The sequence below is a fragment of the Bombus fervidus genome, chromosome 2 (assembly GCF_041682495.2).
Source record: "Bombus fervidus isolate BK054 chromosome 2, iyBomFerv1, whole genome shotgun sequence".
NCBI classification, from domain to species: domain Eukaryota; kingdom Metazoa; phylum Arthropoda; class Insecta; order Hymenoptera; family Apidae; genus Bombus; species Bombus fervidus.
In genome coordinates this window covers 5,180,356-5,199,408 of record NC_091518.1, presented here as the reverse complement: position 1 = coordinate 5,199,408, position 19,053 = coordinate 5,180,356, and the positions used below count along the sequence as shown (strand labels likewise).

The window sequence follows — 19,053 nt, the reverse complement described above, 5'->3', positions numbered from 1 at the left end:
GTTGATAGAAGACGAAGAGGAGGGAAGATGCTACTTACTCGGAGATTTGAGTCTCCATGAAAACAAGAATATAGACCAGCAATGCCGGCACGATGCAAGCCATGGCCATCCATAGAGGAATAGGTTTATGTATGCCAGCTGGTGACACGATCCAATCCCTATTGGGCATAGTTGGTGTTAAACCCTCCGGAACCAGTAACTTCTCCGTCTTCACTTTGGCCAGATAATCGATCAACGCGAATACGACAATACTGATGGGCACGCCAAAATCACCGAAAGCTCTTCTAGCACTTCGTCCGAGATAATGACTGTTGCGGAAGATACGCAGGTAATAAGCACCGAGGAAAGTACCGAGACACAAAATAGTGCACATCAATGCTGTGTTTGGTTGGTTCATTAACAAGCCAGCGGCGTTATGCGATGGTATCAGAGTTTGAGGTTTGTCCGATAAAATGCTAATTATTTCACCGGTCTTTGGAGAAACGACCCTGATTTCTGTTACGTTCAGCTCTTCGTAAAACGTTTCGTTCGTCTCGGGGATGAAGCTGTACTCGTCTAGCAGCGGATTCTTCACGAAGTAATTGTACAATTTGATAAACGTTTCAACGATATAAAGAATAGAGATTAAGCCCGTGAAGATCTCTTCGGTGAAGCGGGTGAAGAGTCTGACCAGCACGGATCCCTCCACGCAGGCAATCGCCAAGGCTATGATGCCCATCCATACACCGACGTAGACTCTCACGGTTAAGAATTCTAGCCCGTTTGCTAGACAGAAATTGTACAAGCTTTCGTCGAAGAGCAACAAGGGGCCGGTCGTGCCGATGATGACCAGTGGCTGGGTGGAGAACAAAGCCATCACCACCCCGGTCCACGAACCAGAGATCAATGTCTCGGAGATGCCAATAACGTTGTGTGTCTTGTCGCTCATCAAGCCACCGAACGTGATGGCCGTGCAGAGGGCTGCGAAGTACATGAAGATAGCCGCTGCGAGACAAGACGAACTCAAGCCATCGGTGAAATCAGACAGATAGTAAGGATAGCGTCTCTTGATGTCGTTGATGAGGCAACCGAACGGACGTCTGGTTCTTCGAAGCGGATCGTCGTCGTCAGGAGGTTTCTTCTCTTCTTCGCCGGCAAGAAGAGCTGTGCAAATAAGACGCAGATAAATCACGCGTGCTTATTCTTTTTCGCTGGATCTCGTTGGTCGGACGTTAAAGTCGTCTTACCTTTCTTCACAGCCATCTCGTTCTGAATCTGTTTGGTCTTGTCCTCGAGCGCCTTGGCCTTCCGCTTCCTGATGGCTTCGCTCTTCGCCTTCAGCTCGTTAAAAGGTAACAACGCCTGTCTCTCCCAATCACCAGGAGGCAAAACGATCGAATCGTCTAGGAATTCATTGATCGCGGACAGAAGCTCGCGTCTCTCGTTTGCTTTGTACGCGACTTTATGGAACGACGTATTGGCCATCAGCGTGGCGATCGATCTACCGATTTCGTGATAATCTAGGTCAGCGTTCCTTGGCCCCAGCAACGTGAACATGAATCTTACTGGTATCGTGACTTCCGTGATCGATGGAATGAACACACCCTCGGCGAGCCTGACGAACGCGATCGTCGGTTGGTCCAGAAAGTCGACCGCGCCGACGAGCACGACCGTCGCCTCGGCGCCAGCCGGGATCCTCTTCAAGATGTAGTCATTGTGACTCTTTTTCAAGTCCTCGTTGCTGCTCGTGTACGTCAGCTCCTCCTTCATATCGACCACCGTGTGGTTGCTGTCCAAGGCCAAGTTCGACGATACGATCTTTGGTTTCGTGTCGTTCAGATTCTACATGGAACAGGAATACAAGTTACAATCGTTCGAACAACGTGCCGGCCACTTGCAGTGTATGCATACGATGCGTTTGGACCAGGCAGAGGTTTTCAAAAAAGGATTTCCGTCCCTAATCGGACAAGCGAGAGAGAATTTTCCTCGCGCAGAGGCGGATGACGTGTTCTACGCGATCGTCCTTTCCTTTTCCAATTAACAAAACGATTTGTCGGATCGCGTACCGAGTTCCATTCCCTCCGCCTCTGTTTTAAGCTCGAGGAAAAATCGCAGACACCCTGACAGACAATCCGAGATACATACCGTAGGATAAAATGCTACTTAAAGTTCAAGAGGTATGTATTATACTAAGCGAGAATCCGTACAGAAACGAACAAAATCGTAAAAGGGACCATTAAACAGTTCTACGTAATGCAATAACGACACAAAGGAAACACATACCGAACGAAGAAGGCAAGAATTAAAAAAAAAAGAAAAAAAATAAAGAAAAGATTACTAAAGAGGAAGAAAACAGAATAAAGAGAAACAGCATCGATCTGAAAAGTGAAATGCCAATGAATGAAAGTGCAATCGGTACGTAACGACCAAGCGTACGATGGTTACACCGTCCTGGCTCTGTGTGTGTCAACAGTGTATCCACGTTTGGTATTCGAAATACCAAAAAAAGGATATTGAGAAAGCTCGTTGTGAACGACGAACGTAAGTGTAAAAAAAAAAAAAAAAAAAAGAAAGAATTGCAAGCCAATGGAGGGACGACATATATACCCATGGACTTACAGGTGTTGCGCTAAATACAAATCGTACGGAATAAGGTAGAGTTCTACGAGTTAAACGGCGAGATGCCATTCTCCTACGACATCCTCCCTAAAACTAATTGGCGTTACTGCTTATACGCGTAAACAATACGAAACGCTATTTACGAGCCGCGATCGATACTCTGCCATCTATGAAAATGGACATTGACACGATTTCTCCCGCGTAATGTACATGTGCATCCGCGTGTGAGACGTTTTCTCGATGCACATGATCAGACGGGAGAAGATAGGGAAGCGACGAGAAAAAATTGGGAAGACACACTCATTTCCCCTGTAAGTTCATGCCGAAAGATGTTAATGCGTAAATATCGGTACGTAGAATATAAAGTATAGTATATGTATGTATATATATATATTATATATATATGATCGATGGTGGGCAAGCCGTAAACTAGCGATAAAGGTTGAAAATTCTGCGTTTGTAAGTCGGGAAACGAGAGATTTACATGTTGGGTTACATGGTTCTCAGAGGCTTCCCGTTCAGCGTCCTCTTCCTCCAGACAGACGGACTGTGGAAACAACATTAGGGCACACGGTCAGTCAGGCCTGCCGCTTCTACGAATTTCTATTGATTATTTCTCACGATATAAAGTTTCTTTAGCAACGTTCAATTATTTATATAGCGGAAACTTTAGTAATATCACAGTTTAAAGTTCATCGAGCGAGCATGTTAATATTGCAGCTAGAAGCAATCTATTGACTTTGAAACGTTAGAACACGCGTTCGTGCGATAACGTTGCGACTAGTTTCTTCTCTTTTTCCTAATAGCTACGATCGTTCGGGTCTCGATCACGGAACGAAACGAACATATCGAGAACCGTACACGATATTCGATACTAGAGACACGTCGCACGGCTTTTGTTACGTATCGTTTAAGAGCGACCGTGCTCGAGCAGCTCGCACGAGTATAACGTAAAAAGGAGGTTCTGGTGACAGGAACAATTACCTGTAGACTGGTGTAGCTGGAATAGTTGCGCTTGCCGCCAAATCGGAAGCCACGATCGTGATCGTGCACGTGTCTGTGCCTGAGAAGCAGAGCTCTCATCACTACCGGCCTATCCTCTGCTAGAATCAGCTCCTCGATTACCATTTGCTCGACTACCCTATACGCCAGACCGGGGAGATCCTTCTCTTCGAGATCCAGAAGGACCACGCCGGTCTCCAGGCATCTACGAAGATTCAGCAGAGAGTGGAAGCTCAAGGAGGCTACGTGGGGCCTGCCCCATCTGTCCGCGCCTTCCTCGACGTCTTCCTCGTATTTGATCCACCGAGCTGTTTCTCTCCATTCTCTTTCCTCGCCCATTCCGTATAGTTCGTCCAGCTGAACGAACACCTCGTGAGGCGAATGGTCGTACATCTTCTTGAAAGTATCGTGAGGTATGCCGCCTTCCTTTTTGCGGCCTATCTGCACCGTCGAATGGGCAGCCTTGTGCCGCCTCATTCCCCGTGGATCGTCGCTTCTGTGCGACTCCAGGTCGTCGATGTCCAATTCCTGCAGGGTACTCGCCTCTTCCGGTTGCACGCTCACTCTCCTGGTGAACACGCCCGAGCCATCCGGGAGGCCGGCTCCCGATCGCTTTCTCCATTGCGGGTCCTCTTGGAGCGAGTACTTGCGCGACTTGTGATGATGTCTTCTGCAACGTACAATTCAACCAATTTGTTACGTTCTGCCACCATCGATGACGACTGCGTCGCATGTGCGCTGCTGTTATATCGCGATCGTCGGTCAGGGTTAGAGCAAATGTGATTTATGTTTCGTCAAGAGACGAGCACAGCTACGAATAACGTCTATTTCGTTAACTCGGAGTACGTGTGCCAGAACTGTTTTCGTGCTTTGTGCTGGCAGTTGGTCTATCTCGTCATCGGCACAAATCAAGAGCAAGCGTTAGTTGCGGGACAAGTATTCATCACCTGATATTTAAAGAGTGGGTGCGTGATTGTGACACGTGTAAACTGCGTTTCTGCAGAGTATTCGAAACGCTGCGAATCTTTAATAGCGCTGCACTATATATATACACACATATATATTGATGAGATCTGACTAGAAAATCGATGAGATGTGCCGAAGCGTTCGCACGCACGTCTATCGTATGTTAACGGAAACTCAAACAAGTACTTTTTCATTTGTTCCACACGACCGATGTGCAGGGTGTAGCGGTCCGGACGATAATCGAAACCCAAGGACATGGCGGAAGAAAGAAGAGATCGTTACATACGTAGCACTGCGGTCACCGTGAGACGAAGACGCGATCGGATTAATTAGAACAGCACGAAGACAGTGGCCTCAAGCAACAGACTGTTGTTGGGCGCTCGCAAAGTCTGCGTGAAACTCTGGCCGAAGGCCATGGCATTAGACAATAATTGCAAATTGGTTCGCGATTCCTTCCGCTAAATATTATGTCATACAACCGTCTAACGCTGAAAGCGCGCCGAAATGTCCCCACCCTCGCTCGCTTCGCGTTCTCTCTTTCTCGGTACATTAATCAAAGAATCGAATATCCGCTCCTACCAATAGCATTCAACGTCCGGGTTTTTCTCTCGATTTGAAAGACACGTGCGGTACATAGTTGGCGAATATATGCAGCAATTTGCACGCGCCTAGATAACTACGCAACTGTGCCGAAGAATACAGAAATAGGACGGTATGGACGGCGTTTGTTTGGTCGTTGACATCGACTACATGACACATATGGTCGTTATTAACCGAGTAATCCGAGCTTACAAATGCGATATGAAAATCGTCGCGTTTGCGTTCCGACTAATTTCTTTGGCGGTAACGCGGGACAATCGCGGTTGATGCTTTCGTGTACGTAATTGCTGAAATACGATGTACACGACGACGTTGAACCGGCTTTCGTGCCGTATGAAAATTAGCCAAGAACGTCCGGATCGGTTGTTACGAGCAAATTATCGTCAATTCCTCCGACGTTTTAACGGATGATCTCTGTCGATTTTTCTCTGTTCGTCTTTCCACAAAATCCAGCCTTTTTATTTTCCATCAACCTCTTTACAACCTGTGTTACAATTGCGACGTTACAAATTCATCCATATTCCATGCTTACGACTTACTTGTGCTCGTGTTTTTGATGCCTCCGACACTTGCGATCTTCGTCGTGGTTCACAGCTACACCGACGCTCGGTATCTCGTCCCTTTTGAAGGTAGGCACCTCCTCTTCCTTGATTTTTTCGAATTGTACTCGCGGACTGCCTATGGTGGGACTGTCGCTGATACCGGAAGCAGCCCTCTCCGAGATCGGCGCCTCGCTCTCGCTGCTCGCTACGTTCTCCGTTTCTTCGGTCGTCTCTTCATCCACGTTGTGCACGCTCGACGAGTACAATCCGTTGTCCATCGCGTCCGTTTCTTGTCCACCGCCATTTCCTGTCAACACCTGGCCGTTCTCTTCTTCTGGGCCAACTTCCGTCGTGGATCCTTCGCTGTAGACACGAAACACGCGCCATTTCCTTCACTATTTTACTTGGCCATTTAATTGCTATTTTAACTCAAAGTGAACTGAAAGTTTAACTTAAGTGAAATCGCGAAGCTCGCAATACGATTCGTACGTAAACGTAAGACGCCGTCGTTGTCAACGAGGCATTTCGATTTCTCTTATCGGAGGATGACTTACGGTGAAAGGTGTCGTCGCATAGACCTGGAATGAAGGCTTTTCAAGGGCATGTGCGGATGGGGATAGCTTCTTTTCCGATGCTCTGCAATAAAACCATCGAACGAATACGCTTTTACGCGAGCAAAGGTGTTGGCAGTTTGGTTAAGCGATTGCCCTAACATCCCACTGTCGCGTAATCCCCGTAAAATATACGTACAACATCTATGATTTACGACACACGTACGAATTAATCGGGAAATAAAATAGGAATAAAAAGATGCAAGAATCTCGTGGCAATATTATATAAAAGTATAAATAATGTTGCGGTATAGCAGTATTGTTTTAACCTTGGACCGCGAGAAAAATTGATTTACGTAACTGTTTTCTGTGTGCCGGAATCGGAAACGATGAATTATTGCCATCGCGAGTTACGTGCAAAAGCTACAAAAGCTGCGTACGTTTCGCTGGTGAAATCGTGGCAGCGTAAAGTATTGGCTTGGCGACTAAGTGATTGCGGATTTTGTCATTAGGTGGTATTGACAAAATCCGCAATCACTTAGTTGCCAAGCCAATAAATGGAATTTCGATACGAACGAAGGTTTCAGAGGATATGAGATCACGTACGGTTGAAGTCGCGATCTCCATATCGCGACGATGGTCCTCGTTCTCGATCTCGATCGGATCCAGCCGATTCGGAGGGTGAACCGAGCAGGGCTACGTCGAACTTCTCTCCGGTGTCCATCGCGAAGACCTTCTCCATTTCCTCGTCGAGCTCCGGTCCCGTTTCCGCGCCATGGCCGTCGACCTGGTACAAAAACAACAACAATATTATTTCAAATCCAGCTGTTTCTAATAAATCGTCTCTTTGCCGTTTCACCGTAACCGAGAAAACACGACCGAGTTGACGAGTTCGTTTCTATCCGATTCAACGTCGAACGTGATTTCCATTTGAACAGGTAGGCGATCGCATTTCGTCAAATTCTTATCAACTTGCTGCCGATGAACTTTCTTTTTAACGAGTTCGCTACGTTCAACGAACGACCAGCCCATCGTTGGTTTCGTTACAGGTAGTTGCATAATATCGATCTATTCGGAAGGTGAGAGCTCAACACCTTGCAGTAACGACGTTTACTCTCAACGAGCTAATACCGTGACAGCTTTGCAACGTTTTCCTCCGTTAAACGTCGTTACAACGTGTACGTACGAGGAAAGAAAGGGTCGATCGAAAGGGACGGAGATCGGCACGTTGGACGGATCCAGCCGGCAAAACGATTCCGAGTTTGCAAAAGGGAAACAAGAGAGAAAGAGACTGTGATGTGTAGGAACGAGGTGATAAAACGATCGATCAAGTTGAAAAACCGGTTTCAGGCGGAACCGTGAAAACTTTGTTTGAAATTTTTCGAGCGAACGCTTCGATAAACGATGCACTCGAGTTCATCCCTCGTCACCGCCGTTACGAAATCGTTTTGTGTCAAAGACCCTGTGGCGCGAGGAAAATTTTGATCGTTTCCCATCAAAGCCATCGAACCTACGCGCGTCTAAGAAAAGAACCACGTTGACGATCGGATCGGTCCAACCTAATGTCATCGATCTCGTGCCTCGAAACAGGAATCACCCTTTTACTTTCGATGCAAATTCCTTAAAATGAAAAAAAAAGAAAAAAAAAAGAAAAGAAAGAAAAGACTCGGTTGTTTCTCGCGCGATTCTTCCAAAGGCAACACAGCGTCACATTGTTGGAAAATGTTACTCGCGATTACGATAAGTTTATTCCCGATTACCAGTGAGATACGAAGGAAACTGGCTGGCTGGCGACTCGCGTACCAAGCGATTTACTTTCAGGACGGAACCGAGATATTTGAATGGCAGAGCGGAATTCCCTTTCACTGGTGCACTTGGTTTCCACTCTTCCTCGTCTTCCTTTCGTTTGCTTTATGCTCGAACCCTTTTACGATAATGGGAATTAGAGTGCGAGGAATTAAAGCGGGGAAACGGCGGAATGGCTATTAACGGAGAAACGTGAAATTAATTCCGCCAGCGAGGCAGCGCTCAGCTGTCGTTAACGACCGCCAACATCGGCTAACGTATGGCGAAAAGCCGCAGCTGGCAACGACGTTCGATTCAATGCACGCGTTTCGTGCACTGCGTAAATCACGAAAGCGAAACGGTTGTTTCTGCCGAGAATGCTGCACCGTTTCTGTCCCAGCTTCTGCCCGGGTCTTGCTACGCTCGAATTATGTCGGATTACCTCCGATTATCCGATAATCCAGCAACGCAACATAAGAAAAGGAACTCGCCACTCGAGATCACTAAAACATGGTCGGTGGCGGTTGATCGAGTCGTTGCAACACTCGGAACTATGTTCGTTAGAGGACAATTTGCAAGCAGCCCAACTGGTCGAAACACGTCACGGAACAGCTCGATCCGACGATTGCTACATGCTGCAACGATGTTCGGCCAAGCATTGGCATCGGGTGGCTGGACGAGGAAAAAAGGTATCGGGCGAACGAGTGCACTTACGACGCGTCAATCTCGCGTTCTAACGAACACGTCTGAAAGGAGGGAACGCCGCGATCGAAAAGGCAAACGATTTCACCGACGAGATCTGGTGTACGCCAAATGTTGGGGATCAGGTGCACCGGTTGGCTCGCGTCCACACGCAGACACTGGCACGACCGTGCCACAGATATCACCTGATGGCTGGTCCGCAGGGAGCGGCGTAACCAACGGAGAACTTTGCCCGATGCCCGTTGAAGGAACGACTTCCCGGAGGAATTAGCGGCGGCCTCGGGCATGGCATTCCGGGCCGAAGTGACACTCGCTCGCTCGGCTCGTGCTTACAGCTCGAAAATCCAAACTGACGGAGAGGGTAGCGCAACCACCGAGCGTCAGACAGAGAGCCGCACATCCTACGTGGAGGGGATGCCCGCGCTGTTAGGGGTGGGCAGCGGGGAGTATCTCCGCCGGTCGATATCTACCCCATACGTCGCGGCCAGACGACGGATCCTTCGAAAGGTTACCCTTCTCCCTGCGACTCGGATCGCGCGCTGCTCCCGGGACGGGACCACAGCGGCTACAACGATCTCGCGGATCTCGCGATTCTACGTGGAATTCCCACACGCCACGCTGCAAGCCAGTGGCTGTAGGTCGGAAACGGTGTCGTTTCGATCGCCGCTCGAGAACGTTGCGTTAAGAAGGTCGCGGTTTCCGCGGTAAAATTATCTCCGCTCGTTCGTTGCTTAGGGAAGCTACCGCACATCGTAAAGTTACAGCGCTGGTCGGACGATGGACGTTTCGTTGCTGACCTTGGCAATGTAGGAGCTATTGGATTGGCAACTAAGTGATTGCGGATTTTGTCATGAGGCGGTATTGACAAAATGCGCAATCACTTAGTTGCCAACCCAATAGGTTCGTCATGTCCTCCGAGAGGCAGCGGATTTTTCGGCCAGCATCGGAGAGGAGCGTACGGAAAAACGGCCGGCCATTGGTGGACGCTGTGGATGCAACAAGTGTCAGTCGGCCGTGAAATGTAGCCCTGAAGGGGCTCCTCCGCGAACCGATGAAAGTAGATAGCAAGAAGCAGGAAATGGCGAGAGGGAGCAAGAAGGAGGGGTGGCCGAGGAGAGCTTCAGCCAACCGGCCAGAGAAAGCAAGAGAGAGAGAGAGAGAGAGAGAGAAGCTGTCAGCTGGCGATGCAGCTGGCAGAGACACGAACCGGACCAGCGCAACTTCGCCGAGGCCTAGGTCGTAGCGGCAGCTTATCGACCAACGAGGGCATGTCAGCTCGATCTCGTCTGCCACGAGTTTCCCCGACAACTTGCTTCTGCGTGTCGTTTCGAGTCGCCTCGAATGGCGCTTCAATTCGAAAACGTCGTTCGTCAGTCGCGAATCATCCAAAGTATCGAACAAGTTGCAAGTCGCAGGGAGACTCGACGTTCGTCACGCGCGTCCATGTTGACCACCGAAGCTAACGAAAAGCAACGGCTGCATTATTGATCGATCTCATCGGCTACACAGCCACGGCCTGATAAATTATCAAATCGACAGACATCGCGACGTGAATTACGACCGATCAAAGAATCTGCCTCGATGCTCCGCCCCGAAAGGTTTCCGTTATTTCCGGAACGAGCCCACGCTTTTGCAGAATCCGTGCATCGAGTGTCAGCGACGAGGAAACTACCGAGCAATAAATCAACATCGATTTCATCGAACAATTTATATTTAACCACAGAGAATGGCAAAGCGTTACGCGTACAATACGAATTCTCGTTGTGCGAAAAATTGCACGCCTTTACCACGAAGACGCAGTAAAGAGTAGAAATAATGGTTTGTCCAGTGTTCGTCTACGAAGGATTGGAAACGTTGGAATTACAGCGGCGGATCGGTCGTAGCGCGGAGACGAGGCGCCGGAAAGCGAGAAAGGGGTGGCTGGCATGTGGCCGAGGTGGCGCTGCGCCATCGTCGTCGGGAAAAGTGGAAGGAAAGAGGTTTTCCAGCATCGACCGGGCTTCCTCCTCGTCCACCGCTCGCTACGGCCTGTACTCACGTTCGCACGTACACGTATCTTGGTTCCTGCTGCCGCGACCTTGAACCTGAACCTACAAACTCGCATCACTCTGTCTCCCTCTTCTCTGACCTCTCTCCAAGCACAGAGAAAAGCTGCGTGAAAATCGATGCGGCGTTTGTTATTTGTGGCTTCGGGGAATGCGTGTTTCTTCCCCTCCGAAAGATACCGTCGCTCTGCGAGTAGAAAGAATTTTTGCCATTTCGAAAGAGTCTTTCGAGACGACTGAGAAAGCCAGAATCGCATTCGACGCGAGAATCCGATCGATTGAAAGTTCGAACGACAAGTTTAACTCGTTCGGATAATCGAAGTTCGGCTAAAGCGAATTCAATTTCTCGTCGGACATCGAGCTGCGATCGATAGGCTGCTGTTATCGCGTTCCAATAGGTCAGGTTTGCGTGCTGACGTCCTCGACGCACTTGATCGTCCATCAGGTTAACCGTGGATGTTCCGAGTTACCGATCGTCCACGAGGTTAACCGTGGATATTGCGAGTTACCGATCGTCAACTATTTAAGCCGCGTTAGCGTTAACTTGGTGGAGGTGACAGTAGCCGGACGGAGGCGTTTCCTTCCTCGTGGGATGAACGCGAAGGTCGGCCCTCTGGTACGTTCGGTGGACGTCGATATTTAAAAATAACTAGCGACTCGATTCGAGAGCTCGTTGACCTATGTCACGCCTGCTTCGCGATTGAACGTTCCCTCGGCAACCGTGGCATTCCTTGTATTCCGATACATGGACGAAAGCTCGCACAGTCAGCGTAATTCCATACGTTTGTTCGACCGATTCAGCGATCAACGTAACGCGTTAATAATTCTCAGCTGCAGCTAATCTCGCGGCTCAGCTTACTCTTGTTTCCTTTGCGGCGCCTTCCCGACTCTTCTCGTGGTCGTGGACTTGCCGTTTCCTATCGGACACAAAGAGTACGAAAGAGCTGGCTGGTTAAAAATAACGTTTCTCCGACCATCCGTGTTCTCATTTATCGACCTGACCTTCTTAACAATCTTTTGTGTTGCACCTTTATTACATACAGTCCGTTACTCGATTATTGCAATCAGTTTCTCACTGATTTCCTTGACGTAGTCGTAGCAAAACGTATGAAACCTCTTTGCGATAAATTTCTTCCAAACTTCAAATAAATAAAATAAAAATAAAATGTATATTTTTTTTATCTTCCTTGTGTTTCGACGTAACAGAGAAACATTCGTCGATTTCACATTTCCATAGGAATATTCGATAGCAGGCAAGTATCGTATTCCTTTGGTCAACATGACAACAAGGAAGATATCTGGTAACCGGGAACGTTCGCGGCTTAAAGCGACGAGCCAGCTACGAACATATCGAGCTAACCCTTTAAACCCTGGTGATTGGTTGGCTGCAGGCAATTGTGGCCTTTTAAGATACGCCTTTGCAAACGGAATTTGGTCCACACACCTAAATCTATGTACGTAGCCACTAGACCTTGGACTTTACCAAGGCCTGTGACGATAATAGAAGACCCGCGATGACACCAGGAAACCATTCGCAATCGCAAAGAAACATACTCGAGAAATTAAGCACGATAAATAAATAAATAAACAAAGATAAGAACATCAAAAGTATCAAATGTCAGCGAAATTGACGACTAAAGTCTTTGGAGGACGCAGGAAGAACAGCAGGCGCGAAAACAATAACAGAAGAGACGAAGAAAACTGAACAGTTCGATAGAGATTAGCATTATAAAACTACCGATAGTTAACACGAAACTATTTCTACCAAAATTAGCCAAAATGACTGGACCTTAAAAAGTACGTAATAATAGAATATTTTTATATTTATTGATTTATTACTTTCTTACAGAAGCAATTCCATGTTATGTAGTACATTTTTGGTATTATTAATCCATTTGGGACCATCATCCCTAAACGAGGGTTGACATATTTATAAAATTGTAGAAGTAGTCATTCTGACTGGTTTGGTATTTCTAGTGTTAGCATCTAGCGATCTAACGATCGATCCGGAATCTTTCTGACAATTGATATCATCATATCGAATGATACGCAGTGAAAATTTGAAAAACGTGTGGCAAGTTGTACAAAACGATGGAATTGGATAATTGAGGTTCGATAAACAGATTGCAAGACCCTTTTACGCTATGACAAGTACCAGTCATTTTGACCGGTAATGGTATAAGTATCCTTGATACAAAATTATTTTCAGTTTGAATACATAAAAAACAAAATAAATATATTATTATATTATCCTTAGTTATTAATATAATAAATATGAATAATATAATATATTAATAAATAGAATATAATATAAATATATTATTATATTATTCTATAATTCATTATATTATTCTTTAAGTTATCGTTGCGAAAGTCATTACATCATTGGGGGAGAAAATATAACATGAAGTAGGAATTGTAAAATAAAATTGTAAAACCAGTCCATTTGACTGGTGTGGTAGTTCTAGTGTTAGGCAAAGCGTGAAACGGTTTGTAAACCGTTTCGAATGGCAGGGAAAACGAAGAATAAAAGAGTAGTCACCTTGATGGTTGCGGGAGCTGTTACCATCGAATGGATCTTCTTTCGACGGACAGATACGCAGCAGCATACTGCCATAAAAGCTGACCACCTTTCCGAGGGACGTTGCCGCGTGATCGACCTTTATGACACTGCGCCTACGATTCACACCGGTCTTGTAATCGAATTTACGGCTTCTGGCCTTGCGTAAGTGCTTCTCGGCACCGATCTATCCATCGAACAATGCGCGGCCTGAGACTTAAGAGGGAGGAAAGGGGACGACATGTAACTCGCTCTGTTTATCGTTTACCGCGTTAAAACGATTTTAAGGTTCGATCGCCACACCGCCGCTTATGGAATTTCTTCAGTTTCATCGGCTTATCGGTTGCCCGTTTCTGAAACTTTACCCGTATTTGAATGTCGAGTTTAGGCAACTTTAAATTCTCTTCTTCTCATCGATTTTCATTTTTCGCTGAAACTACCGACGAAAATCGGCAATCGAAACAGCAAAATTTGTAGTACGAAAACAGGCGCGATAAAAGCTCGCTCAGAGGCGAGCAAACCTTCGCCGCGATTCAATTTGAACTTTCATCGCACGTCGCTGTCGTAGTTATTACTGTAATTTGGGAGATTATAAAAAAAAAAGAGCAGTGATTGGTCGGTTGCACGGACCAGTGTGTGCGATCGATCTGTGTTTCGATCATTGCGTGAAAATACAGGCAAACGATGGTTGAATGACACCTTCCACACGGTTTCAAACGAAATAAAATGTACATTTTTTATTTTCAATGTGTTTCGACGTAACAGAGAAGCATTAGTCAATTTCAAATTTCCATAGGAATATCACCAGCCTAGCAGGCGAGTATCGCGTTTGTTCGGTTAAGATGACGAGAGAGATGTTCGTTTGGGTTTGTTGATCGTCTGCTGATAAATTCGACAGCTTAGTTGGTATGTAATTGGAGACGGATCGCGTGAAATCGCTTCTTGCTACTGTACGTTAACGCGAATATCGATTTGCGCCGATGGAATTCTAGTAGAAATTCCAAAGTCGACGTGTCGCATTTCATCCTTTTTTTCTTTTCCATCGTCGACGAGTGGATTTGCGCGACGTGACACGTCGCAGATGCAAAATAAACGTACAGAAATGTTTATCTTAATGCGCTGCAAAACGTTTCTCGGTAGCAACTACGGGCGATCCCATGATTCAGAATTTACGTCCGTGAAACATGGAAATCATCAGCGGAGATGATGAACGCGCGTCTGCATTTAAACTCGCCAGCTTACGCAACGCATCCAACGAACATGTCGTTCGCTTCGAGCAACACGTTCCAGAGAAATTAGAGATTTCGCATCGGGCGTGGTTGCGACAGCGAGCAGAGAACCGAGATAGGCGTTATATTTTTCGGAAACGACCAAATCGCTGATAACGGACGTCGAGACATTCGATTGCGAATTCTCGCTTCGTAAGCTCCAACACTTACCATTCGTAGCAAAGAATAAAGTTCAAGAATTCGACTCGCACACGATTTTCATAATTCCTAGTGTTTATCTGCACGGAACGAAGGCATTTCCTTTCGAAATACCATTGGACCGCTACAAACATACAAGATACGAATTTAAACCGATTAGACTCGGAATCGAAGAGATAGAAGCACGCGGATTATCGTTTCACCGCGGTTTTACGTTGAACTTCGGCATCGATTGGAAAAGCGGGACAAGCTCGTGCCGGCTGATTGGCCTGATTGCTGACGGTCGCAGGTCAATAACCATTTAACATGAGACGTCGAGCAGTCCGTTGAATCGCACGACACTCGCCTCGAATCGCATGGAAAAACCAAATTTCTTGAAGCGCGTGTTCCAATGCGCCGTATTCGTTACGTTGCTTTACTCCTTTTCTTAATAAATGCAAAATGCTTGTTCGTGCGACGCTCGTCCACTTTGCGACCCGTGCTCGAAACACCATCACATCGGCGGCTATGTTCCTCAAAGAGCCGCGCAACGTTTCAAGGACGACACTTATTGCTCTTCGCGCATTTATTTCTGACGCGAGTCACAAGTGCCGCTTTGTTTTTCCTATTTGACTTGCTCGCTCTTCGCGACGACCTGCTCGCTACGGGCAGATGAGACTCGAAGAACGCGGACGACCGCGTAAACGAGCGCGTGGAACGACGAAAGAAGCATTCCTCGACGATGATTTCAAGTTTTCGTTACCGTTGATCGCCTAAACGATAGAGAAACAAGGCGCGTTATACTATCGTGGGAAATATTAGTCGCAGAGAATAAACTTAACACTTTGTCTGCCACGCCGAAATCACATGTTTCGCTCAGGATACCACGGGAGTAGTATTTTTATTATTCAAAACACATAATGGCAAAATAATAATAAATTGACGATGTAAGACAACGTTCTTCCCCAATGGACCGCTAATCTTATTGGCGGTCACGGGTGACCAGCGTGGCGCCTTGGTAACAGTTGATAGCGACATATTCTAACAAGTCTTCGTTTATTTCAACAAACCATTCGCATTTGTTATTTCGTCGTAAGCAAAATGTGCAGAATATATTGTTGAAACGTGTAAAAGATATTAGTAGACAGCATTATGATTATTTTTATGATTTCGACGAAACATTCGGCTGAAATGGTAGAGGTCCACAAAAAAGATTATGTTTCTGATAAACCAATGGTAGTTGTAGATTACAACAGAGGAAATGTGCTGCAGATTTATCAGATCGAATGATAGCATATCCTACACCACATAGAAGAACCCTCGAGTGGTATACAAAATTAGCTTTAGAGTTATTGTTAAATGCATCAATTTCAAACGCGATGATACTCTATAAACAAGCAACAAAAACAAAAATCGAGGTATCAGATTTTAGAATGGCACTCGCAACGCACCTTACACAGTGCTATTCACCAGAGCCGTCAAATATATTTATTCGACAAAGATTGCGACACGAAACGCAGAAGAAAAAAGTGCAAGCGTACCTGGCACGAAAATTTTGCAGAGAGTGCTATAAAAAATAGTTAGGATGAAAAATTGCTAAGAATCGGACCAAAGAGGTGACCATATCATCCAGATTGTATCGATGAGCCACATTTATGTTTAAAGTGTTTGAACACAGTGCACCGTTAGATGCAACATTTGTTCTCATTTTTTTTTTTTATCGATGTTCTAATAAAAATGTTTAATTGTTCAACGGGGCACTTTTTATTTCATAGTATCTTCCATTTATCGGTTATATTCAGAATGTCCTAACTGTCAATTTTCATTCAATTTTTACAATTGTAAGGAGTTGAAGCGCTTCGGTCACCAATGACTACCATGGCGTCGCAGGAGAAACCGTAGCCGGTCATAATATGGTCAACGTGGCAGTCAGAGTGTTAATATCCGCGAGGAGCGAGACTCTAAGATCATGGTCTTTCTCTCGAATTAGCATCATCCATAAAATAGTATTCATGCCGAGAAAAGCTCTCTTGTAGCCTGTATAATTCATAGGCTTAATCTTATAAGCCTTGAAGCTTCAATCCACGGAACTTGGTTCTTTTACATTGTTTTTCTCAAGAGTTTCCGGTTTATAGTCGTTCCTTTGATCCGAAAATACCGGGATAATACTAGCTGCATTTGACGAATGAAATCGCAGCGTTGTTCTATCGTCTTGTTCTCGGAACTGTTTCTCGTTCGAAGATAGCCGAAGGGTAATTTTGTCTGAATCTAAGTTTAACCGCCTTAACGCTACACAAAGCATCTTCTAAGACGAAACGATTAATTTCGACCCACTTTGTCACCAGGAAAGTAGTAATTTTCTATTCCGAATTTCTTCGCGTTGTTTTATCTCGAGCGACATTAACGCACGCGATAAAACGTTTAAAAGTCGCCTGTTTGAGAATTTGGACAATATTTGGCGGGAATCGTCATAACGTCGTAATGCGCGGCCTCTGTAACGCGCCACGTGCCTATCGGCATCGGTCGTACGCGATCGCACTAATTTTAGATGCTACGAGGAAAATGAAAATCCATCAGGTGTGGACGTGTATCGAGTGAGAGCCGGTTAAACGCGCGATCTCTGCGGCTCGATAACGACCAGTTTAACGACACCGTGAACTTGCACGGTAGGATACGGTGCACGAACGCGTGAGCAATCACGCGCGACGTGTTAATTAATTCCCTTGCGCACGTGGTACGTTGAGTCGCCAGCTTCATAGCTGTCGTCGGTAACGGCAGACCGCGAGGCAATTGCACCGCGCGATCCTTCGCCAACTTGCGCGCTTCCGTCGCTAAACGCTTAATTCGGAACCTTGAAAAGTCAATTGAAAGTTTGTGATTCTTGCGAGGCAATTTCACCGACGACAGACCCAAACGAACTGCCACCGCTGTGCCGCGCACGCTGCAACGAGTGGAACGACGCGCGTCAAACTTTTTAATCCATCGAGCAACAACACTCGAAGGAGAGTGAAATCAGAGCTTAACTTCGCAATTGCCCCGCGTGGAAATGAAAAGAACGGTCGAACAACTTTCATCGTTTCGACGAAGCGACGGTTGACGTTAAGCGCGACGAAGCAATCTCGTCGCACGTGCCCCGCCAATTTCCTATATTTTGCAGAAACACGTTCCATTTTCTTCTCGCTGGTCCTCGCCAATTTCATCAAAAGCCGCGTTCATCTCGCGCGTCGTAGCGACAACGAGAGACGCGCAATTGCGAACGCAAAATTCGTGCGTCCGATGGATCCGACGTTTGGTTGTTCGTAAATGGAAAATTGAGCTGTGACGCCAGCAACGAACAATACGGGCGTCACGCAAAGGCGAAGGCGTAGCAACATCGCGCTTTCACGTCACTGAATTCGCGTTCGTCGAAACGACAGGAACAACCGAATGCAGCGAAATTTTTACGGTTGCAACGTTCCATCGTAATCAGATCATGTCTCATTAGGGGAGCGCATTTCAATTGATCGGTGTCAGCGATCAACGCGACCAATCGCCATTAATTTAAATCGCAATAAACGTGGTGTAGCGCGTGCTTCAACACGTCGTTGGCACAAACGAGAGAGACGCGCCTGTTTTCACATCATTTTGTCCAACGAGGGAAAATTGGATAAAAGATGGAAACCGGTAATAAATTAACGAGAAATTACAGCGTGTCGGAAGAGCGAGAAGCGGCACGACTTTAATCAATAGAAGAGTTGCTTAAGAGCGCAACAAATAATAATTGGATAAATACGGTAAGTGCGTTTCGTGGAACGTGCACAATACGTATATTGTCAAGGACGATATAGGTAAAAAAAAAAAAAAAGAAAAAAAAAGGAAAAGGAAAAAGAAAAGATGTATTGCAATATCAACGGATGCCAGCAGCAATCTTTCACAAACGATATGATATTTTTTTACTCGTCGTTTAATAAAATCTGCAGACTCGACGCGTTCCCCGCAATAGCAGAAAAATGCTGTTACTTTCATCCGCTATCTATCATCTGTTATGTTTAGAACGTAGCGAGCTCGATGCTGCTACGTAGAACGGCACATAAAAATCCTAATCGCCGATTTTTCTCACTGATAAACGCTTAGACGCGAAACTTAAATCAAAAGCAATATGTTGTATGGAATTAAAAAACGCGCTATCGGTAAGTTCGTATTGTTCCACGTCTATCTATCTATCTATCTGTTTTATCGTGGTCGTGGTTGTTGAACGTTTGTTATTTCCGTCGTGTAATCATCGAACGTGCAGAGAATTTGACAAGCGAGTCAACG

The 19,053-nt window shown here is 46.1% G+C and overlaps 2 protein-coding genes across 11 annotated transcripts in view; one reads left to right on the top strand and one right to left on the bottom strand.

Moving 5' to 3' along the window:
* Ae2 (anion exchange protein Ae2) overlaps positions 1–19,053 on the bottom strand; it is a 41,850-nt gene that overhangs the window by 3,158 nt on the left and 19,639 nt on the right. For 5 of the 10 annotated variants that reach the window (XM_072022382.1, XM_072022385.1, XM_072022383.1 and 2 more), the window contains exons 3-9: positions 6,866–7,046; positions 6,263–6,344; positions 5,706–6,071; positions 3,583–4,270; positions 3,083–3,145; positions 1,227–1,821; positions 39–1,143 (exon numbers count right to left, since the gene is read on the bottom strand). In XM_072022382.1, the coding sequence (XP_071878483.1) occupies positions 39–1,143; positions 1,227–1,821; positions 3,083–3,145; positions 3,583–4,270; positions 5,706–6,071; positions 6,263–6,344; positions 6,866–7,046 (3,080 nt within the window). Of the gene's footprint in view, positions 1–38; positions 1,144–1,226; positions 1,822–3,082; positions 3,146–3,582; positions 4,271–4,752; positions 4,958–5,705; positions 6,072–6,262; positions 6,345–6,865; positions 7,047–8,019; positions 8,718–8,758; positions 8,895–8,931; positions 9,088–19,053 lie in introns of those variants that run through there. The other 5 variants (XM_072022381.1, XM_072022389.1, XM_072022388.1 and 2 more) reach the window with 5 other exon arrangements.
* On the top strand, positions 10,672–13,673 carry LOC139994011 (uncharacterized). The gene is given in 5 exon segments (XM_072016259.1): positions 10,672–10,691; positions 10,693–10,815; positions 12,736–12,769; positions 13,266–13,419; positions 13,422–13,673. Coding segments are annotated over 5 exon segments (369 nt in total). The 3' UTR covers positions 13,460–13,673.